The sequence below is a fragment of the Sinohyriopsis cumingii genome, chromosome 10 (genome assembly GCF_028554795.1).
Source record: "Sinohyriopsis cumingii isolate HCF-2022 chromosome 10, ASM2855479v2, whole genome shotgun sequence".
NCBI classification, from domain to species: Eukaryota; Metazoa; Mollusca; class Bivalvia; order Unionida; family Unionidae; genus Sinohyriopsis; species Sinohyriopsis cumingii.
In genome coordinates, this window is record NC_142970.1 from 88,457,749 (window position 1) to 88,483,310 (window position 25,562).

Genomic DNA, 25,562 nt, shown 5'->3' on the forward strand with positions numbered 1-25,562 from the left:
ACATGCATGATCCGTACAAAAAGACAGAGATTTTAGAAGAAAAAAACACATTTTATTTTATGAATGAGATAAAATTAAGGTTGCAGGTAAGTCTCCTCTTTTTCACTGTAATAGTACTTTGTTACTTGTGAATGTAAATGACAGAACACATGATATACCCCACACCCAACAACCACCACACGTGTTTTGCCAATCTGTACTGACCTATCATGACCAATGCTAGAATTTATACCTATACATGAGTAACAACACATTTGTGAATACTCATATTGCTGCACTGTTTATACAAATAATGGTAATACCTTGAAGAAAACGTTTTTCAATAGATGATTCTTTGTTTTATAAGAACTATACGTAAACAATGCGCTAAACATTTGCAAGACGTTAGTACTCTTTACTAACATTTACAGTATCTTACTGAACCAAATGTATTGCTACGATAATTAAGTCTTTGTGTGTGTGTGTGTGAATGTAATTTTTGTATTTTTAACGAAGCTTTAAGTTTTTTTCAGATAGCTACAATGTGGCAGCTTATAGTGATGTCTAGTACTGGGCCATCATGCCGTAGACATGTAGGAAAATGTTCCACCCAGTTACATTATCCTGACACCAGGCCGACCAATCCTAACACTAACCTCTTAATGCTGAGTGCCAAGCGAGACACCTGCCAGTACCATTTTGTCTTTTGTATGACTTGGATGGGGTTCGAAATATAACCTCCAGCATCCGATGCGGACGCTCTAACCCAGTGCTGTCCAACCTTTTTGACACCATGAGCCACTGAAAAATGTTTTTTCTTGAAGCCGAGGGCCGCAGCATAAACTGAAAAGCAACGACTATATAGCTGCTCGAGCTCTGGCCGGCCATTTAAAATCAGCCCGCGGGCCGCATGCGGCCCGTGGGCCGCGGGTTGGACAGCACTGCTCTAACCACTTATGCCACCGGAGCGGTACAGCAGAGAAATAATACCGTCATTATATTTCGACCTATTATTGCTCCTCGTAGTTTTATAAATTCTTCTGTAAAGAAAATGTTTCCTGACTATCACTTCTAGCTTGGCAAAATACATAAAATCCTTAATTGTGTAAAGCAAATATGACAAACAACACAAACTAAAAAAAAAGTTTTGGTTAGGTAGGGCCCTTGTGTTACATCACCGTTCAAGCATATAGTCCGACACGGGAGGACAATTCATGTAATACGATGGTACACATCATGGGGGTATAATACGTGTGTACATTTCAGGAGGCTACGACACCATTCAACACTTAACCCAATCGTATAATTTAACAAAGGTACTTTTATCTGATGCTTGCCTTACATCTCTACTGATAAAAGACTTCAATATGGAAACACAATAATATGAAAATTTCAAACGCTTTACATTTCTAAAAAAAATTCATTACTATACCCTTCAGTATAGACCCCTTCTAGATGCAAGCTTGTGTGTGGATTAAACTATATAATCCACTGCATCGATTTAATGTACATGTGCGTGAAACATGTGTTACCTATCCCTTGCCCAAAGTATCAGGCGCTAATTGCGGTTCAGAATGCTACTGTTAAAGGACTGAAATGGCATTAACAGGACATGGCCTTTATCTAATTCGTTTTATTTTTGAGATACAAACAGCAAAGCTCTCCAATGTTTGGTAATTGTAAGTATCATTTTACTTTTCTTCATTCATCAATCATGGCAATCCAAACACATATATGCTCTGTTTTATGCTTATTTATTTCTAGACTGGTTCCCATTTTTCACATATAATTACTACAGTAAGTTATATCTATAAATCTGAATGTGTCTACATCGAACATACACATCAGAAATATAGTTCTCCAACACTTTGTCAACAGTTACTGCATTTATGTTTTCATTTCAGGAGAGGCCAATTACAAACAATAGGAATATCAGGTTATCGATGTAAATGAAAAACGTACCGTGAACTGAAACGTATACTGTACCAGGGACTTGTACATGCGGTGTGATTTAAAACTCACAGTAGTTAAGATGTGAGTTTTCTGGTTCATTTAAACCTTTGATTTTTTCGTATAGAAATTGGCTAAATACGAGGGGAGGGGAGACTGAGAGTAGCAGAACCATTATTAGCATCGTGTTCGGTGTTTATACAGATGTTTATTAAACACTGAGTGGGATTGGGTTTGAATTAACTTTTGTGTACCCATTATTTATGTTTCACAGTGCTGGACTATTTTTAAAGGTTTTAACGTTACGATATTACTATACACAATTTATTGATCCCACTACGAAACTGTATGTGAAGTACGAGACAAAGGCCATTCTACCACTGTTACGACATAAATATTGGCACAATAGTATGTTCTGATAACACTCATAGATTTTAGTGAGGTGACGATAATATTCATTAATTTAAAGTAAAAGCAGGAATCAACGTATGAAGGGATATCCTGATCAAGTATGAACAATCTGAAAATAGAATAAAGTTCTAGTTGTGTTACAAAAAAGCAATTAGAATGAAAATGCATAATTTGTCAACTTCAAACATTAAAATGATATCCTGTTCTGGAAAAGATGTGTGCGTGTGTGCCTCTGTGTGTGTGTGTGTGTGTGTGTGTATGTGTGTGTGAGAGAGAGAGAGAGAGAGAGAGAGAGTTGGACGTTTACAAATTTCTTCAAACTTAGATAACTTCCAGACAGCTCCGATAGCACGATGATCAACACAATGCAGTGAAAAGAAAGAACAAATTAGGTACCTTTGCGTTCGGCTGAATTTACTTGAAGTTCTAGTAAATATTATGCGATCACTCTCCAATAAGATGAAACAAAAGACATATTTTATTTAAAAAAAAGCAAGCGTTTTATCAAGACAGCGAGTCAGTTTATGAGGTAGCAGTCTTCGACCAAACAATACATATGACAAAATTGGATACAATCTGGAGTCATTCATCAATTCCAACTAATTAAAGAAAGGCTGCAAATTGCTTAAAGTAACATTTCCAGTCTAAGAGGTATGTCCTATAGTATTGTTGAATACGTCACAAGATATATTGTCAAGCGTAAGGTACTTACTGCTTTTGATTTATACTGTACTATAATGTTGGAGGAAAAAAACATTTAAGATAATTTATTATTAGTCTGAAAGTAGAGTTGCGTAAACAATGTAAATAAAGTATGATCACATTTTAGAGGACAATGTATACGAACGGTTGACAGTGCGTATTTGTGAAATGGAGAGGATGTAATTAATCGTTCAATAATAAGTATGCTGCTGGAAGCATTACAGTGAAACGTTCATATATTATTTACTTCTGATACTTCTGACCTCTTGTGTTATATAACTCTCCTGTAATGATACTTGGACAAGCGCACTGTATCTCTTCTCACATTAGGTGAATGCATTATACCGTTTACAATTAAACATTTATAACATATATTTGACATGGTTTCAACTATTAAATATGAATTTATGTTGATGAACATGACACTAAATTTGTCATACAAAGAACAAAAACAAAAATGTGGTGAAATGAATCATATCTAAAAAGACCAGCCTTCAAGATTGATAAAGTTAGGTTTTAATCAATACACAAAAGTGATTCACAACAATATGACAAAATAAAATAAACTTTGAACAAGAAACAATTAAAATGATAAAGCATTTGAATAGCTCAATTAAGGGAGAAATACTAGTGCTTGTACAAATGAAATCAGTCTTGTTTGTTAAAAATGCAGTATAACCCGTCCTCACTTCCCGGCCACACCTTTGTTTTACACGCCCACATCTAGTTGGTAGGTATCTCATTCTGGCATTTCCCGTTTTAGAATATATAGCAATACACATAATACATTAATGCATAATTATTTCATGATACTGTTCCTTGATATGCCTAATGAAACGGATACTATAATACCCTGTGCTATATTCAGAAAATTAAACTCACTGTAAGCTGTTCATTGATTATGAAGATAGTCGTAATGATGATGGTATCAAAGATAACGCAGATGTTGATAACGATAAAATTGCAGAGAATATTTATACTTTAATAACATCTGACTAGAAAGATAAAAAACATGAAGGATAGTTTATTTACATATCGGTTATATGCAGTGTTGCGAAAAAAATTCAAGAACATTCATTATGGTTCTATTTGTGCCGTACTTGTAACGTCCATTATGACAATGAATAGTGCATGATAACGGAACTGTACGAAAACTGTCGAAACGGTACGTACACGAGGCGGTACGATTAGAATGTTTAGAACGGCACAGAACTGTACCATACGCTATGCTGACCAGGCATCAGAGGAAAGGTTGGTATGGTGTTTTTGACATAGAGAACAGATACAAGTTTTAATAAAATTTAGGAGGATATGATTAACAATATTAAAACTGAATCAAAGCTGGAAACCGAATTTCCATGACAGCAGTTGTCGCGACGGTAAGAAGCTATCCTGGAATTGTAGTAACCAGTAAAAAGCAAAGACGATTGAATGGCGGGTACAAATGATACGAAATGGGACCTTCTCTCATTCCTTTTACAAAAACCGCATCCTCCTTCTTTTCTTTTGTAAACGCAATGCAAAAGGTCTACAGAAAATTAGGCCTCTAATGACAAAATATATCTTATCTTGTAGATAATACGAATTTAACCACTGTTAAACTACTGCTGACTTCATGAAATGTGCGAGGACTTTCGTAAAAGTTCAATAATGAAATGGAAATTTACCGAATGTGGTCGGCATTGTAATCAGAACGAAAAGACAATCCCTTAATACAAAAAAGGATCAAGATCCTGTGGCCTCCTTTTCGTCTCATAGGGTCATTACAGGGCACGAATTAACACACATTTCTTTGTAGCCAGAAGGACTAGTATACTGAAAATTTTACTAGTCCTGCCAAATGATTACTAGTCCTGTCCAAAAAACAATGTCACACACTTGTATCGAGATTAGCAACACTTTTATTTCATAAATAGCATCATCATATGAAATGCAGAAGTACAGAAGTATAAATCGCTCTTCAAAAATCATCAATCAGTCAATTCACATTTCTTGTTTCTCAAGATAATCTGGATCCAATTACAGAAAGGGATCCAGGTGTCCTTTCTCGTCCTCCACCTGCACTCTGGGTCCTTATGGGATTTGTTCTGGTCTCCTTATCCGACTTTCAGAAACATTCCACAAATATATTGCTGGTGATGGATCATAGTTTGGAATATCATGTGTATGGAACAGTATAAAGAGTATCTGGACAGAACCCAATGTCGCAAACATGATCTCCAGTCACTCTTCAACATTTTCATCTCTGGGAAACCCTTCTCAGCATCGGCAGAGTGGACTGGGATTGTCAGGATAAGGTCAATCAATGCCAGAATATTCATGCAGTCAGCGGCACATGATTTTACAACTGTGGGCCAAGTCAACGCATATATATCTTTGTAACTGCAAGATAACAGAATACATTAAGAAAATATTAAATTGAATTTATTTACATAAAGAAAAATGTAACGTCAATACTTAAACAATGTTTATATTGAATTGTTTTTTTAAAAGATTTCTTTATTTCTTTAAATGGTTGCCTTTTGTAATCAAGCTACTATGCTAAATAAAGAATGTTTAATAAATCTATCATCCATGATATTTCTTGTATTTCTAAAAATATTTGAACGTACACCTACTTGCTGTAGACTAAACTCTTTCATATGTCCCATTCCAATGCCACTGCATCAGCATCCACACATACACTGACAAACACTGGCCGGAAAGCCTCCACCAAAATTGCCACGCCATCATCACCAAAGTCTGCATTAAGCCAAACAGTTGCATTTTAAAAAAAATAATTTAGTGCTAAAGAAATATTACGTCTATAACAGTTGGACAACATCTACATATTTTTTGTTATGGAAACCCAACTAAACAACTACATAAATCGATATATAAAAATATGAAAATGGGCAAAACATCAACTGTCTGATCAAAACAGTAATTGGAGATTACCTGGATTGTCTAGTGAGGCTGGAAATATCTAGAGTCTTCTAGACGTTTGCTATCTTGCATACACATATAACACCATCATGATCATCACTAAATCTGTTATCAAGACTTGAGATAAGGATGTTGTCTCTAGTCCTTTGTATCAAATCATCTTCACCAAAAGTCTGCAACTGTCAGCATATAAATACTGCCAAACTGTCTAATTCGAGGGCCATCCCTGTACAATATGCAAGGGTTAGAACAACATTCTTGACTATTGTAAGAAAAATGTAAATGTGTGGTATGACAATTTATATCCTTTAATGACATGAGTATTAAAACCATAAATGATTGTATTTACCTGATGATGTTTACATTTATTGATTACAAAATTGCAAGTGCAATATGTAAAGATTAATATTATAAACATTATGTGAGAAAAACAGTAAAATGAATGTTGCATATAATCTAAACAGTATCATTCAAGTAAGTAATGAATGTATCAGTCTGCAGATGAGGAAGATAAATTAGCTAAGCACACTCGAATTTGTACTTCTTCAAAATGGAAATGGTGGCGTCCAACTTCTGCTTGATGTAAGCAACTGGAGCTCATGTGTCTTGCAGCATTAATGACTTTAAACGTAGCAGGTTCTCTCATTATTTTCAATAAACCTTTGACCTTTCCAAGTGTATCTGATATAGCTCATTTCTCTGAAGGAAGCTGATAACAAACATAATCTTTGACGAAAATCTTACATCACTTCCTAGATCAAACAAATGTGGACGAATTAACACAATATTGATAAAAACTAAATAAGCAGTAGCAATACAAGTACCCTTTTAATAAAGTTAAAAAAAATGAAAGTAATTTTTACAATTAAAGTTTGCATAATTAAACTTATGAATGGAACATATTTTCATAAGATAAGTGTATGATACATTACAATTCAATTGCATTTTTATAATTTTATTGGGTACTTCCATATTGGATTACTCCAGAAATTAATTGTGAACATTACATTCAAATACTATTATTTATTTACACACACACACACACACACACGCAGACACACACACATACTAACACATACACATATCTATTAATTCATATAGGTGTTGTATTTAAACGGAACTTAATGTGTTCCGTTGCTGCTGAATGGAGGAAACCTAGAAAAGATCTTTGTTAAAAACCAGTTACACATAGAAAATGGATAATGCGAAAGAAAGAAGCCACACAACACGTCCACTGTTTTCTTCATTTGAAGAGTTAGACACAATTATCAGTCTTTTAACTGCACTTTCATCAAAGAATAACGTAATTTATCTATCTAAATTTTTGTCTTTTAAACATTGATGCATTGAACCCGAAACAAAATGGTACTACTGGTTCAAGTGCGTATAACATAACAAGGATTTATATTTATTGACCATGTCAAGAAATAAGCTAATATGTACGCTTGCAAATGTTTCTAATGTTTCTGTGAGCAAGGTAGAATACAGATTATATTCTCTGCTGGTTTGCTCTTCTTCTACGCCCTGGATGTATCTGTTTAATGCTATGAGATTTCGCATAGTTTTAGTTAACGTGACTTATCTTTCAGGACCTATATTGTAGCGGATAGAGAAAAACCAATTTATTGCATTGTCACACTCTAATACACTGACTAAACACAACTGCTTGTATATTTGCCAGACACACAACATTAGAAATCAAAAGACACATGAATTAATCCATGGGACGTGCGATATCCAGAAGGAATATTCTTAAGTATAGGTTTATATATGTACATTTCTCCAATCAAAACCTCAAGTTTTTGTTTGTTTTGACCACTCCGGTAGCTTAAGAGGCTAGAGTGTCCGCTTCGAATGCGGGTGGTCGTGGGCTCGAAGTCTGGCCGAGTCATACCAGTGGTACTACCAAAGACTTATAAAATGGTAAAGAGGTTAGTGTTAGGGCAATTCGGCCTAGTGTCAGGATAATGTGACTGAATGGGAAATGATTTTTTTTGTGTTTAAGGCATGATGCCACAGTGCTAGGCATCACTATAAACTGCCACACTGCAGACATCATAGAGATGTGACTGGAAATTTTTTAAAGTTACGTCGTAAATCACGCTGTCTGTCTGTCTGTCTGTCTGTCTCACACATTTTATTTTAAGCTCTGAGAGAATTTTCCATCGTACAAGCGGGAGTGGCGTAATTTATCGGCGAATGAATCATCTTTCACGTCACAGATGTATCATTGAAAGGTGTCTCTTATTACAATTAAAAACATGTATTGCGTCTATTCTTTAAGCATATACCAATAACAGTAGCTGCGATAATATAAACACAATTGATCTTTCATATTATTGATAAAAATCTAAAACACACGATATCCTGTTGTACTGGCTAGCATTTGTGCATAATGAACCTCATTTGTCTTCAAATAATACATTGGAATCAGGTGCATATACCATAAGAATATTTGCGGGAACATCGTTTTCAGTTAAGTATAATACTTATTATTTGTCAAGGCTACATACAGGAAGCAAAAAGGAAAGAACAGTAAATATATTTAGATTTACTTTGCATTTATATAGTTTGTACCTTGTTTTGTATCCCATTTGTATATTGATAACTACATTTATTCATTCATAATGTGATATTCATATTTATCAGTGCGACAAAATATATACAGCCACTGTGGCAATGTTACTTTTGGAAGTACATTCCTTTTCCATGTAGGAAATTTACCTGCCATTATGTATCTTATTCAATTTTTATTTCCACAGTTATGACTATTTCATTTTCCTTCTTAAGCGTCTTCTTCTTCTCTCTCTTCGTTCGCGTTAGTCTAATGTTTTATTATTGGCTTATAACAAATTACGCATTGGAAAGATGCTTTCGTACGCATTATATATATATATATATATATATATATATATATATATATATATATATATATATATATATGTAGACACACACACACACACACACACACACTGCTGGATATACATGCATGTTATTTTCTTTAATTCTCCAAACGATCCAGATATGCTCATAAGCAGAGGAATAGTGGTCGATATTCCTAATTTACATGTCGTACACTTTTCCCATGTTTAACTGCGACGTATGTATAATAGATTATCGGAAAGGTGATGTGTATATATACCTTTCCGATAATCCATTATACATACGTCGCAGTTAAACATGGGAAAAGTGTACGACATGTAAATTAGGAATATTGACCACTATTCCTCTGCTTATGAGCATATCTGGATCGTTTGGAGAATTAAAGAAAATAACGTGCATGTATATCCAGCAGATGTTGCATATTTGTGGTAAACTAGCGTATGCATTATATCATTGCTGCTTTTACATCTAACGACGTGTGTATTTAAAAGTAAAACATAAGATAAAATGAATATTTAATTATGAAATAAACCACAATCACATTTATAAATATAAGTTACATTATTTTTGGTGACAGATGTCTTTCTGCTGAAATATAATTGTATTAGTAGCGGTTTTAAAATACAAAGAAACAGCGGTATGAGAGACGTTTATGAAGCAACGATTTTATCGAGGAGAAACATTCAGTGTTTTTAGAAATGTGAAATTTTCTGAGAAAAAAATATAGATCTAGATGGAAGAACAATACTAGTTACCTATATAGATCAGGTATATGTACGCGGATACTTCCGTTAAACTGTTTGGATAGCAAGAATTAGCGTATACACTGCATATGTTTAGGTGGTAATATAGCTTTCAACATTTGAGGTGACACGGAATCGTATACTAACAAACATGTCACTCTTATTTATTGCACGAAGTTTTATCTAGTGAATGAATTTCGGTAAAATACAATTATGACAGGATCCACGATCATGACAATTATCGATTAGTAACCATGCGATGGAAAAATGTTTAGACGTCATATGACGGATTCTACTTAGAATGAAGCAAACATGTTTGCCATTTATTGTTACTTGAAAGTAATTTCTAGTATTAGTTCCCCGGATGTATCCTTTGGCCCCGAGGAACTCGATTAATTCAATCACCATGGCATCATATCCATAACTTAAAATATAGTGTGTTATTCACCGACACAGAAGCATTTGTATCATAAATCTCTTGCTTCTTTCTCAGCTTTCAAATAAAGCTTTCGGACGAGGCAGTTGAGAATTATCGAGCAGGACAGACAATAATTAGATTCGTCATGCATAACTGAGAGAATTTTTTAGAGCAATTTATATTACCTTGTCGGAAACAGAATAATTCGCATCATATTGATTAACTGCGCAGAATGGCGAGATATTGAGTTTCCATGTAGCGAAATAACCTAAACCCTACAGGCCATATTGTGTATCACAAAAACACGAAGGCAACGCGTTTGATATACAAATCAATCAATGCTTCATGTAACAGCTGGTGTGCTCAAAGCTTGACATAAATGATTCCCCCGATTTGGACCAGTTTTTGGCAACGACGATCGTAGCTTTGAACAATATTGTCACTTCCTCTCTGGTTTGGAGTTTTCCAGCTTGAATTTGGAAATCACAAGCTCGCCCAGGTCGAAGTCTAGAACAACCCGGCTGCTAAACTCAGCATAATCTGCTTTGGTATCAAATCTGATTCGTTATACATCAACGCAACTTCTGGTCGCTGAGACCTCACGTCAACGTGTATTTTGTATGATATTAAAAAGCGCGAGTGGTTTTGGTGAACGCTCAAATGCATGCATTGCTTCAAAAATGTGTTCACATATCAGGGACCGCTTCTGTGGCCTAGTGGTTAGAGCGTCCGCCTCGGATGCGGAAGGTCGTGGGTTCGATCCCAGACCGAGTCATACAAAGAGCTATAAACATGGCACTAACAGGTGTCTCTCTTGGCGCTCAGCATTAAGCGATTACCGTTAGGACTGGTCGGCCTGGTGTCAGGATAATGTGACTTGATGGGACATCATGCTACATGTCTGCGGCATGATGCTCCAGTGCTAGACATCACTATAAACTGCCACACTGCAGACATCGTAGCGTAATAACTTAGCAATTGTTAAAGCTACGTTAAAAATCCAAATCACACACACACACACACACACACACGCGCGCGCGCGAGTTTGCAACTACAGCGTGGAATAAAACAGTGTTTTGTCGTCCACTCTCCAGGGATAAAGAACCAACAACTACAAGTGGCAGTACACGCCGGTACGAGTAAAACAAAAAAGCTAGTGCCGCGCCTGGCTAGCATGTGAATCAAAAATGGTTTAACAGGGAAGCCAGATGCCAGTAGTAACGGGTAGATGGCGACCTCTGTCTGAAGGAATTTGAGAGTTGTCCCTGGTAGTCGAATTACCTTTTTTTAAAACAATTTTTTTAATGAAACGTTAGAATTCCTCCAACCGCTTTTTTCAGATAAGTCCTGGATGTAGTGCCGACGGCTCCTAAAGCAGTTGCTTTTGCATCCAGTGCAGCCGCAACCGATAACAAAACTCGAATGGCTGTGAGAAATAGAAATATCTCACATCTGACATTGAGATTGTTCGTTTTGTTTGACAGCATTAAGCTAAGTCGGGGTCAACCACACAGTAATTATTCCAGTTATTTTTCAAATTGTCTGTTAAAATTATTTCCAAACTATATACATACAATACGATATAAAACTACATTTTACATAAAAGCATTAGACCTAATTATTGAATATTTTATGAAAAATTCGCCGTGTCTACATAAAACATTTGCGCTGTGCAACGTGACATACATATGAAATATAACAAATTATAAATACTTTTTTTTTGTGGATTGTGGCAGTTATAGTTAGGGATAGAACTCATTTGGGAGCAAAAGGCGATAACATGAATAATCTTTGCACAGCTCAACTGCTTGCCCCAGCCATTACCTGCATACCTTTACAGGTGAGGCCAATCTAGCCCATAATATGTGTATCCGTGCTTGCTATCTCTAGAGTTTCATTAGTAGTGTTTTTCTCAAACATATTAATGGTATATTTTTCTCCAAAGTGGAGTTATACACATGGATCCTACTTATCCATTGTTTGTTTGGCTTATACGAGTACCACAATGGTAAGAGTAACTGTCGAATCAGATGGATCGGATGCTTCGCGAAATTGGAATGAAGAACGTTGCTCGAATATTAACTTCAAATTACACAAATTCTAATAGAGACAGTGAAGCGAGTGGGGACATTCTCGAAATGAATGTATATCTTGATCGATATATAAACTCATAAATATAAAATCGCACAGCTAAAAACAAAAGAATATTGAACAACGAGCCTGATTATTACTGTATTGACTGAAAGCAAAAAGCCATTGTTTTCATATGGTCCAGAGACGTATTGGTTTTACATAAGCGAAAATCCTCTATTCTCGTCTTGTCATGGATTTTCGCCCTTATCTTAATAAGATGGTGAAGAGAGAGAGAGAGAGAGAGAGAGAGAGAGAGAGAGAGACGGGGGGGGGGGGGGGGGGGCGGTGGGGCGGTATTTTGTATATTTTATTTATTTAATTAACAATAATCGATTTTTAGGACCTTATAATAGCTTTAAGAAACAACAACAACATCAACAAAGCCTTAGATACATCATATATGTGTGCCCCGTAACCAAGACGTTTACTTTACTGTGTCGACCGGGAATTGCAGCTGTGTATCATTGATTATATAAACACGTGAGATAGGTCCCAAGGGAAGTGTAACCCTATCGTTATTAAGAACGATATTGTAGGATAATTGGTGCAATTTCAATTTCAAGGCTATTTATCCAGCCCAATTTCTTTTTCTCTCTCATTCAGATTTCTCCCTTTTTTTTCCTTTGTGCCTTAGAAAGGGAGGGGAAAACAGAAAAAGAGGGGATTGAAATTAAATTGTGTACCATGCTAAATTCATTTTGAAAGCGATACTTATTATTACTTTTTCTCGTTATATTCATACCTAACTAATGATTAATGAGTGGAAATTCATCATTTTGATCTATAGGAATAGACCCAACATCACACAGTTACAAGACTATTTATGCATGCGTATTATTGTGTCATGGGCGGAGCACAATTTGATATATCAACAGTATTTAAAAGCCATGCTATTTCTAATGCAGGTGGTATAACTAAATAATTATATATATATATATATATATATATATATATATATATATATATATATATATATATATATATATATATATATATATATTTGCTGCCAATATACTTCTGTATTTTTGCTGATTCATTCTATCAAGTTAAGGACATCGATTTTTCAAAAATAGTTTATTACGTACAGCAAATGATCATTGTTCAAAACTAATCGAGGAACACTTCCTTGTAGTCATTTTTTTAAATACGGGTATAATAACCCCTGTAGAAATTGTAAAGAACGAATTGAGATAAAGTTTTAAAGACTTCACGGTAGGGAGAAGAAACAGGAAAAGTTAGTACTCTTCCTGTTATATAGTCACACAGTGACAATATTTACCAGAATATGTTGTAGAAATTAGAGGAACAGGAGCAACTCGAGCAACCATTTCCAGCAAATAAGGTACGAAAAGAGATTTTAAATATAGAACGAGTCCTTGTTAATGCTATTTGACTTAATGAATCGAGTTGAAAAGGCTGTATACTCACCAAGTCAGAGTGCTTTATGAGAGAATGAGAGAAGAACACATTTCATAAAAACACACAAACAGTGATTTCAGTTCATGTACGCGTATATCTGGACATTATATTACATCATAGTCGTGTAAATATTGGACAGACAATGTGCGAGTCTTGTGTCTATATGGTTATTGGTATCGTGTTTGTCGCGAAATTACCGCAGAATGTGGCTCTTAATGACGTTGAATTTGTATAGTTCGAAATGAGAGGCTAAATAACTTGTTTTATCGAAGTTTTTGGGAATAAATTATGGTTTAAGTTTGTTTTTGATACATGAATCAATAATAAATCAATCGTAAGACGATATTTTGATAAATATATATTGCCTGATAAATAAGTTGATAAACGCAATATATTCTGCTCCAAAAAAGGATAATATATATATGCACATAATGTTTTATGGTGTCGGATATTGTTGCTGTTGTAGGGTTTGAAGCCATTTTCAGCACAGTATAAGCTATACATGGCGGCAAGTATAAATGGTGGAGGAAGAACCCGGGTAAACCCAGGAAAGAACCACCGACTCAAGAGAAGCTACTGGCAAGCTTTCGGACTTATCCACAATGGACGAGCCCCAGACTATAACCAACTTAGAAGTGAGATGGCAGTTATCCATAACGGTGAGCGCTTTAGATCACTCGGCCACTCGGATCTACGGTGGATTATATAATCAGAATCGAAAATAAACGTATTGTAGTGTGATGCATGTATCATAGGCAGGTTTTACTTTTCTTTAATCGTGATTAGAATATTGTTTGTTTTTTCCTTGAAAGCAGAGAGAGAGAGAGAGAGAGAGAAGATGGTACTTGTAGATACTAGGCAGGTATACATACATCTACATGCGTTGCAAATGTTAAGGTATGTTCATACATTGAACATTATTGAATATTTTGAGTCAGAAGGAAATATTTTCTGGAGATGAAATAGCGTGCATGATGTTGCTGATAATAATAATAATGATAATAATAAATTATTACAGTTTGATGAAGACAATCAAAAGTACAGACATGTGCCATGCTAAATGCAACATTACCTCCTTTTTCGTTAGACTGACAATCAAGCAGATAAAAGATACACACGACCTGTACCAAAAGCCTACCAATACACATACATACACTTAAGCCTACGGAGCCTATGATGATAGACGGGTAGATTGACAGTGAACCCATTTGATTATATCGCAAAAAAGTGTTGACAGTCATGAAATGATAAAATAAACAACTATATTGAAAACGTTTTCTTTCTGGAAGTTATAAACGATTAATTTGATATCGGATTTAAATAGGGATTTGCTAAACACACACACACACGTGCACCCGACGCAAATTTTGCGCTGTTATTATTATTATTATTATTATTATTAACCTAGCACCTTTCCTTTACGACCCCCTTGCGTAATTCTGCAATGATATAATTTCTAGCATCGGTCTCTCGCCACGATTTGTTTTCATCCGTTGGACACATCTAAAGTTACTTAGAATTAAGTCAAGACATATTGACTCGCTGTGTGATAGACACATGAACCCGCTGAGTCAATCATTTCTGCACAACTTTTTATCGTTATATTTCTTGTTGTAAATTTCCCCTAGTGATTCTAACATGTAGGAGTCTATAATGTTTGCGTGATTTTGAGGGGACTTTTCTAGTGAGGTAAGGCGATACCACAAAATCAATAGATTGTCACGAACTAAGATTGTGTTTACACTTCCTTTTTGTCCTGTATTGACTTAGCATTTGAAGTGCGGTGCTTTAACTACATGTTTCATGATTAGAAGCGGTAGAAGTCAAAATAAATGTTATTCATGTTATTTCGATACGTCCTACCAAATAAATACTATACAATGTGTTTCTATACTTACTGCCAAATTTTAATATATATATATATATATATATATATATATATATATATATATATATATATATATATATATATATATATATATATATATGTGTGTGTGTGTGTGTGTGTGTGTGTGTGTGTGCTGCCAAATAATTATGATACGTGTTATTTCTATACCTAATGCCAAATAAATGCTATATATTATATTCAGACACCTACTTCTAAATAAACGGTTTGATGTTCTTTCGAGTTTTAGTGCCAAATGTTATACATGTTATTTCGATACATATACATGTTATTTCGATATTTACTGCATCTTAATTCGATACTTACTACCAAAATGTATTTAGATATAATGATGAAAGTTTTAGCGGAGTGACTAAGTCAAACGTCACATAGAGTAAATCGAGCATCAAATGAGATAATACGTACGTAAATTGTCTATACTAATAAAGTCAGTTTTAATCAATCAGATGGACTTCATATGCAGAGATAACTGTCCATCAAGGATGCATACTCAGTGACCATAAGGTTTCCTTTACGCATCAATTCTCTTAAGATAGACTTTGAATTAAGATATCGAAAATTTATAAGTTTATCCTCGGATTTATGTAAACGAAAATGATTATTTTTCTTTCTCGAGGGTGAAGCACATTCGCATGAGGTAACTGCCCATAATTAGCTGAATTGAAATTATTTTCAAAAGAATTTGTAAATCAATTCTTAGAAATGATATGATAAAACTATGGCATTTGTACTTACCCAATATACAGATTTTAAAAATAGAAGTTTACACGAATAACGCATGTTAGGACATTTCCTTCGAAAATTATTCAACTTTATAATGCAAGAAATTATCTTTAATTTACAAGTTGTTCTGATTGATTTGTTGTTAAACGGCACATCAACACAAATAAACTTTTGAGCTTTGTGGCAACTGGAGTAAAATGACTTGCACATGAAACTGGAATGCAGTCTTTCCTGGCTGATCTGACGATATGATTTGAACCTGCACCCTTTAGGGCCCGAGTCTGCCACGCTGACCGAAGTGCAACCATGGCCAATGCGTCCATTAGTCACCCTTACGACAAGCGGGATGACTCGTCAAACCTCTTTTACGTCCCCGGCATCACATGTGTAATTTGCAATTTAAAATAAGTGAGCATATCAAAAGTAACATACAACAATGTCCGAAAATGATTACTCTCTCTCTCTCTCTCTCTCTCTCTCTCTCTCCTGGTCTTGTGCATGTTTGTATTTCCTTTCTTGGGGCGGGGCTGCATGTCATTAGGTTATCTTTTGTGGGGTTTAGCATCATTTTTCAGAGTTTCTCTAAATTTAACGTTTTGGATTATGCCCTATCTGTGTCTAGGGAAAGTCATCCTTGTTCCGCGCTTCACCTTTATCTTAAAAACGTGTATAAACAGGCAAGATATTACATGTCCAAAATTATTACGTTGTTTACATGATAACATGTGAATATTTGTTTCACAACATGTCTGCCCATTTAAACACCTTCATTTAAACACCTTATAACAAAGTATGTGCTGCTATAGTTCCATGGGGAATTTAACATTGGGACAATTTAAAACCCTCATAATCAAGTATGTACAACTAGAGTTCCTTGGGGAATTAAACATTGGGACCAATTTAAACCCCTCATATCCAAATATGTACCACTAGAATTCCTTGGGGAATTTAACATTGGGACCAATTTAAACCCCTCATAACCAAGTATGTACCACTAGAGTTCCTTGAGGAATTTAAGAGTGGGACAAATTTAAACCCCTCATATCCAAGTATATACCGCTAGAGTTCCTTGCCGAATTTAACATTGGGACCAATTTAAACACCTCATAACCAAGTATGTACCGCTAGAGTTCCTTGGGGAATTTAACATTGGGACCAATTTAAACACCTCATATTCAAGTATGTACCACTAGAGGTAATTGGGGAATTTAACATTGGGACCAATTTAAACACCTCATATCCAAGTATGTACCACTATAGTTCCTTGTGGAATTTAACATTGGGACCAATTTAAAACCCTCATATTCACGTACGTACCACTAGAGGTCAATGGGGAATTTAACATTGGGACCAATTTAAAGCCATCATATCCAAGTATGTACCACTAGAGTTCCTTGAGGAATTTAACATTGGGACCAATTTAAACCCGTCATAACCAAGTATGTACCACTAGGGTTCCTTGTGGAATTTATCATTGGGACCAATTTAAACACCTCATAACCAAGTATGTTCCACTATAGTTCCTTGGGGAATTTAACATTGGGACCAATTTAAACACCTCATAACCAAGTATGTACCACTATAGTTCCTTGGGGAATTTAAAATTGGGACCAATTTAAACACATCATATCCAAGTATGTACCACTAGAGGTCATTGGGGAATTTAACATTGGGACCAATTTAAACACCTCATAACCAAGTATGTACCACTAGAGTTCCTTGTGGAATTTATCATTGGGACCAATTTAAACCCCTCATAACCAAGTATGTACCACTATAGTTCCTTGGGGAATTTAACATTGGGACCAGTTTAAACCCCTCATATCCAAGTATGTACCACTATAGTTCCTTGTGGAATTTAACATTGGGACCAATTTAAACACCTCATAACCAAGTATGTACCTCTAGAGGTCATTGGGGAATTTAACATTGAGACCAATTTAAACCCCTCATATCCAAGTATGTACCACTATAGTTCCTTGGGGAACTTAACATTGGGACCAATTTAAACCCCTCATATTCACGTACGTACCACTAGAGGTCATTGGGGAATTTAACATTGGGACCAATTTAAACACCTCATAACCAAATATGTACCACTATAGTTCCTTGGGGAATTTAACATTGGGACCAATTTAAATCCCTCATATCCAAGTATGTACCACTAGAGTTCCTTGGGGAATTTAACATTGGGACCAATTTAAACCCCTCATATCCAAGTATGTACCACTAGAGTTCCTTGGGGAATTTATCATTGGGACCAATTTATACCCCTCATAACCAAGTATGTACCACTATAGTTCCTTGGGGAGTTTAACATTGGGACCAATTTAAACCCCTCATATCCAAGTATGTACAACTAGAGTTCCTTGGGGAATTTAACATTGGGACCAATTTGAACACCTCCTAACCAAGTATGTACCTCTAGAGGTCATTGGGGAATTTAACATTGGACCAATTTAAACCCTTTATATCCAAGTATGTACCACTATAGTTCCTTGTGGAATTTAACATTGGGACCAATTTAAACACCTCATAATCAAGTATGTACCACTATAGTTCCTTGGGGAATTTAATATTGGGACCAATTTAAACCCCTCATAACCAAGTATGTACCACTATAGTTCCTTGGGGAATTTAACATTGGGACCAATTTAAACACCTCATATCCAAGTATGTACCACTAGAGTTCCTTGGAGAATTTAACATTGGGACCAATTTAAACACCTCATGACCAAGTATGTACCGCTAGAGTTCCTTGGGGAATTTAACAATAGACCAATTTAAACCCCTCATATCCAAGTATGTACCACTAGAGTTCCTTGAGGAATTTAACATTGGGACCAATTTAAACCCCTCATATTCAAGTATGTACCACTGGAGGTCATTGGGGAATTTAACATTGGGACCAATTTAAACACCTCATATCCAAGTATTAACACTATAGTTCCTTGGGGAATTTAACATTGGGACCAATTTAAACGCCTCGTAACCAAGTCTGTACCACTATAGTTCCTTGTGGAATATAACATTGGGACCAATTTAAACCCCTCATATCCAAGTGTGTACAACTAGAGTTCCTTAGGGAATTTAACATTGGGACCAATTTAAACCCCTGATAACCAAGTATGTACCGCTAGAGTTCCTTGGGGAATTTAAGAATGGGACCAATTTAAACACCTCATATTCAAGTATGTACCACTAGAGTTCCTTGTGGAATTTAATATTGGGACCAATTTAAACCCCTAATATCCAAGTATGAACCACTAGAGTTTATTGGGGAATTTAACATTGGGACCAATTTAAACCCCTCATAACCAAGTATATACCATTAGAGTTCCTTGTGGAATTTATCATTGGGACCAATTTAAACACCTCATAACCAAGTATGTACCACTATAGTTCCTTGGGGAATTTAACATTGGGACTAATTTAAACCCCTCATAACCAAGTATGTACAACTAGAGTTCCTTGGGGAATTTAACATTGGGACCAATTTAAATCCCTCATATCCAAGTATGTACCACTAGAGTTCATTGGGGAATTTAACATTGGGACCAATTTAAACACCTCATAACCAGGTATGTGCCGCTAGAGTTCCTTGGGGAATTTAACATTGGGACCATTTTAAACACCTCATAACCAAGTATATACCACTATAGTTCCTTGAGGAATTTAACATTGGGACCAATTTAAACACCTCTTAACCAAGTATGTACCAGTATAGTTCCTTGGGGAATTTGACATTGGGGCCAATTTAAACCCCTCATATCCAAGTATGTACCGCTAGAGTTCCTTGGGGAATTTAACATTGGGACCAATTTAAACACCTCATAACCAAGTATGTACCACTAGAGTTCCTTGGGGAATTTAACATTGGAACCAATTTAAACCCCTGATATCCAAGTATGTACCACTAGAGTTCCTTGGGGAATTTAACATTGGGACCAATTTAAACACCTCATAGCCAAATATGTACCACTATAGTTCCTTGGGGAATTTAACACTGGGACCAATTTAAACACCTTATAACCAAGTATGTACCACTAGAGTTCCTTGGGGAATTGAACACTGGGGCCACTGTGGCTACCAATAGGAGGTGAACAGAACGGCAATGGCATTGACATGTAATGGACGAAAATCCAAGGCAGGAAAAGAAAGACAAATTTATATTGTAACAAATGCATAGTGATAAATGAGTTGATACAAACTGCATATATTTTTTAATAAATCTACAGAAACGAAAGGGTTTGAAAGATCCCCCCAAAAATAAAACATACAAAGCCACACACACACACGAAATTTTTTTTAAGAAAGGAAGCAAAAAGAAACAGAAAATCCACAGCACTCTTTGTAGCAAATACACAGTCGTATTGACAGCAATTTTCCACTAATTACACACAATGACATAGTTTTAAGGAAATCAATTAAACAGAATTGTAAAGTGATTAGGGGTAGGGATTATTTTTCTTTATTCAAACATTTATGGTACCATGAACACATGAAAACACACAGAAAAGGGTGGGATTATTTGTATTTATGCATACACACTATCACACTCACAAAGCAGAGCGGTGTAAGGATATTTTATACATACATACATACATACATACCAAAGCAGGGCGTTTATTATGTTTTTATGCACGCATACACACAATGACAGATGTTTATGTAAACAGAAAGATGTTGGCAATCAAAGATCATTATTATGTTTCTCTAATACTGGGGAAAGGCCTTGGAAAGGATCGGTTTTGTAGCTTTGAAAATTGCCGTTTAAAGAACCATGCCTCCTTTAATGCATTTGCGTCGCACGCAGAAATATGCAAGCAGCGTCACTATCTATTCGGACTGATTAGCCTTAAAGTTGATCGAAACATGACACATCATCGTAAATTGTGTCATATTCCACTTCGAAGGGGTAATCCATAAGAATCAAAATATTCTATCATGTTCTTTCCTCTTTTACGCTTGCCATTTGGTGGTGGCTGTGGCTGCTGTTTGTAGTAGTCAATGTCCAATATTCACTTATCCATTTGGTGGTGGCTGTGGCTGCTGTTTGTAGTAGTCAATGTCCAATATTCACTTATCCATTTGGTGGTGGCTGTGGCTGCTGTTTGTAGTAGTCAATGTCCAATATTCACTTATCCATTTGGTGGTGGCTGTGGCTGCTGTTTGTAGTAGTCAATGTCCAATATTCACTTATCCATTTGGTGGTGGCTGTGGCTGCTGTTTGTAGTAGTCAATGTCCAATATTCACTTATCCATTTGTGATCATTTAGTAGTCAAACATCACTTCTCAGAGACTTGATTTGAAGGGTATTGTAGAATCTGGCAAACCAGACCATGATCACCGTGTCCTCGAGGGGTAGGGAAAACCAAAGTTACATACATAATGTCTTCACTCTATTGGGTGGAAATATCCCTCGTCGCAACCTTGGTCTGGGGTGAAATATATTCTCCTAAAAATTTAACTGCCTGCATAGTTGTCATTTATTTTAAGTTACAAACAACATATCAATTTTGTCGTTTGTACTGTTGGAACCCAATTGCCAGGTGGCGTTAAAAAAGGTCACGTAATCCTTGTAGATAAAATTACGTCCAAAGAGTTTGATGCACACAGTTTGTCCGCCTTTGTGACATCTATCGTAGAGACATTGTATGAGGAAATGGGAAAGAGGTTAGACCAATAGCTCTGTTGAAGACCACACTTCTGACTATGCCAATGAAGATACGCTTAGGTAACTCGGTACCGAAGGTATGCTATTGGATATGGAGTCTGAACGTAATGGTGAAGGTTTTGACTTCCACACTTAGTACAGGATACATGAAGTAATCCTCGTCAGAGCTTGACCCCTATCTTTTCATACTTTAAGACTGCTAAAAATCGTACATATAGTTTCGATTCTTGGAGCTATGTTTTAAACCCGTTACCATTTGTCATGAAAAAGAAGAATTAGCTACTTGTCTTCAACCTGAGACACACAGCTGCACCATTCAACGTATACTCTGATGCTTGTCTCACAAATTGATCATATTTTCCAAATTGGAATCTTGTTTGAATTGTTCTCAGGCGTTAAATCTTATAGTGGTTATATCGCCATCATCTGTCAATTCAGTGTCCTCAAAAACGTTGGACGTGTTAGTTTTCGTAACCTCGCAATCATCTAAATATGTGCTCCTGAATTCGTTTCTTTAAGTGAGTAAACTCTCCAAGTAGACCAGGTAATCCTATGCGACTATGCTACTAGTTTATTGATCAGGTATAGATCCACAGAATAAAGAGTACGCGCAAACTGTTGACGGGAGCACATGTAACATCTGATGTTGGATGCGTAATGTTGGTTTCGATTGCATTTGCTTTAAGCTAAGGTAACTTATCAATATATCTTCCGTTTGCCATTTAATTTAAAACTCAGTGAAAGTCAAATTCCGAAGGACGAAACTGGATAGAAATCTACACACTGGAAGTCTTGCATTGTTATCATAGCTGCTACCATGCCGATATTATCCACTTCGATCTTGGAACATTCACGAACATCTCGATGCATTCTGTAAACTAACAAATTATGGATGTATGTTGCATTGGTTTTCGCATTCTCCGTTATCATAGCTGGAAGAGTCAGAATGCAATTTAAAGGGAATTACCATCAGCAATTTAGTGGCTGTACTGTCCACACTATGACCTATGTAATCTATGACATCGGTGTATACAAGCACTAAATTGAGTCCTTCTTTCAGCTCGATGTAGGATCCGAAATACATTTAGAATATGTTGCTTGTTGACGATGTCTTTGAATAAAAAAGCTTAGTCCGTGTTTCCAAATTTGACGGAAAGCGTTTAACTCTAAGAACATTGGTTATGCAGAAGATGGTATGGTGAGTGTTAATCATGCCTCGAATAATTTTTATGAGGTGACGCAAAAGTGCTGCAGGTAATGGAACAACTAAACATTTGCACCAAACTCTGCACGTCCCATGTACGAGTCTCAAAGACACTCATGACACTAGTATACTCTCTATGTGTCTCCCAATTCGTTACCGTCTACAAATAACCACTCATCTTCTCTCGACCGTTTTCTGGCATGTACTATCCAGTTGGACTTGTCTTGAGATATGTAAGCAATGCAAAGTCTTTGTTGAATACGGAATACTCGCCGATTGTTTACTTTGAGATGCGAAATACGTTTGAAACGTCAATCCAAAAACTTTGCTAATTGTACAGGTTTCATTCAAGGGATCAGTTCTACAGTTCTAATAATCGTGGATTGTTTTTAAAACAACGTTGTAGAATGTATACATCAAAGCGAGAATATTTGTTCATTCTTGATAATTAAAAACTGTCAGAGGAGTGAGTATGACACCGTGCGTAGAATGTTCCTGCTAGCATGCGATATGAATTGTATAGCTGTGTGTGACAAACGTGGGAGTGTGACATGAAAAACTGAGGAAAACATCAATTAGCCATGTGGATCACCCAAATGGTTCAGACAGAGCCAAGTATTTCATCATGAAATTTGTATATCCTACACTTCAAAATTTTAACATAAACGAGTTTAGTTTCTTTCACGACGAGTTGGGGCAGTTTGCTTCCTTTTTTGTGTGTTTTGTATATCTATATCGTGTGCTTAACACTGATACACGTGAGTAATTTGTATTTTACAATAATGGTAATTTGCAAACAACCGTTTATATAACTAACGTTTCTCCAAGGTTGCGGGTTTAACTTTAAGATAATTGTAACTGGTAAACATGTTGACAATTTGACATGGATTTTTAATCGTAGATTGTTCTGGAAGCGACCTTGTGATCCACGTCCTGTTTATTTTATTTTTCTTAGGCTTTTATAGAAGGTAGAGATAAACAAAATTATTTATTCCTATTTTAAGTTCCGTCTGTGGAAGTTGTTTTTGTTACGTTCGGATATAATTCTGAATGAATAATTTTAACCATTCCTTGGAATAACTAACGTGCTTTTTGACTGGATTAACACTATTGCGGATTATTGTGAAAGCATTCAAAGACGTTATAGATTACATCAATGTGGCAAATCAGGACATTCAGGTCTATAAGAATTCATTCGAAAGATTCTCTACATTCGGACTTATGACTGTGATAGAACATTTAGGATTATTTAGGATTTAATTCACAATACTCTAAGTTCATATATACAGATCGCTGAGTCTAGTGATCGTCCAACTTGGATACGTGAGAAAGCTTGCCAGTAGCTTCTCGTCGGTCTTGGTATTTCCTGGGCCTTTTTCTCTACTAGATGTACTGGCAGCCATTTATAGCCTACAGTGTGCTAAACTCTGGCGCTAAATCCACAAAACAGCATCCACCCAAAGCGACAGCTGGGCCAAGAACACAGAGCGTAATCAGAAAGAGCAACTTCTCAACAAAATATTATTTATCGTCCGCCCGAAAGCATAGTGCAGTTATGCCTGATACTACCGGGTTGGTTTGCAAGCCTGATGAACAAAACTAAAGTGAATACATGTCTGGTGAATATTTAATGTCAAAGTAAGATACTTTGTACTGGATGGTTCGGATCCTTTTTTAGTTTTGGTTATCCCTTACTTCATTTTGTTTGTTGACCTATCACTGAAGTAACAATCCTCATCAAAATTAAGGAGATGATGACAGTAGAAAAAACGTTTGTTTCTTTGACAGATATGCGAGTTTCGTAAATTCGTGAGCACATTGTGAGCACATTGTTTACACGTCAAGTAATTAATAAACTTTTCTCTTATGCTGACATTATTTGGCTTTGTGACAGTTTAGCCTTGAAGTTGGTGGAAACATGACACATATTGCTAGATATATTATCGCGCGCGCGCGCACACACACACACACACACACACACACACACACACATATGTTCCTCGTAAATGTTAAATTATGTGTCACTCCTTTTGCGAAAGCTACTATCTCCGAGACATCATCTGATAATAACATCGATATAGCTTTGCTGATAACATACGAAGCAATATTTTTTTACTGTTATTGTGTCCAATAAATCATTTACAATTGAATGTAAATATTATTCACTATGGTCATAATTATTTTTCTTTAACAGAAACGTTTCCAATAATTGCAGTTGACAGTTTCTGAACCGTTATTAATAAGGATGGCGAATTATTACAAGCTTTTTTATTTCTTCTGTGGTGAGTAAAGCTCTTAATATCATTGCTGACTGTCCTCTAGTAAATTATAAATAAATAAATAAATAAATATATATATATATATATATATATATATATATATATATAGAGAGAGAGAGAGAGAGAGAGAGAGAGAGAGAGAGGATGGAAGCACATATGGACGGATGGATATACATATATACAAGTTCCATCATTTTGATTGGTCAGAC

At 35.8% G+C, this 25,562-nt stretch overlaps 1 protein-coding gene across 5 annotated transcripts in view; it reads left to right on the plus strand.

Annotated features, from left to right (window-relative positions):
- Positions 1 to 1,521: 1,521 nt before the first annotated feature.
- Positions 1,522 to 25,562, plus strand: part of LOC149790555 (uncharacterized) — a 45,550-nt gene continuing 21,509 nt past the window's right edge. The window contains exons 1-2 of one of the 5 annotated variants that reach the window (XM_089972620.1): positions 1,522 to 1,658; positions 25,269 to 25,356. In XM_089972620.1, the coding sequence (XP_089828746.1) occupies positions 25,320 to 25,356 (37 nt within the window). In that variant the 5' untranslated portion in view covers positions 1,522 to 1,658; positions 25,269 to 25,319. Of the gene's footprint in view, positions 1,659 to 13,309; positions 13,487 to 22,504; positions 22,562 to 25,268; positions 25,357 to 25,562 lie in introns of those variants that run through there. The other 4 variants (XM_089972624.1, XM_089972621.1, XM_089972623.1 and 1 more) reach the window with 4 other exon arrangements.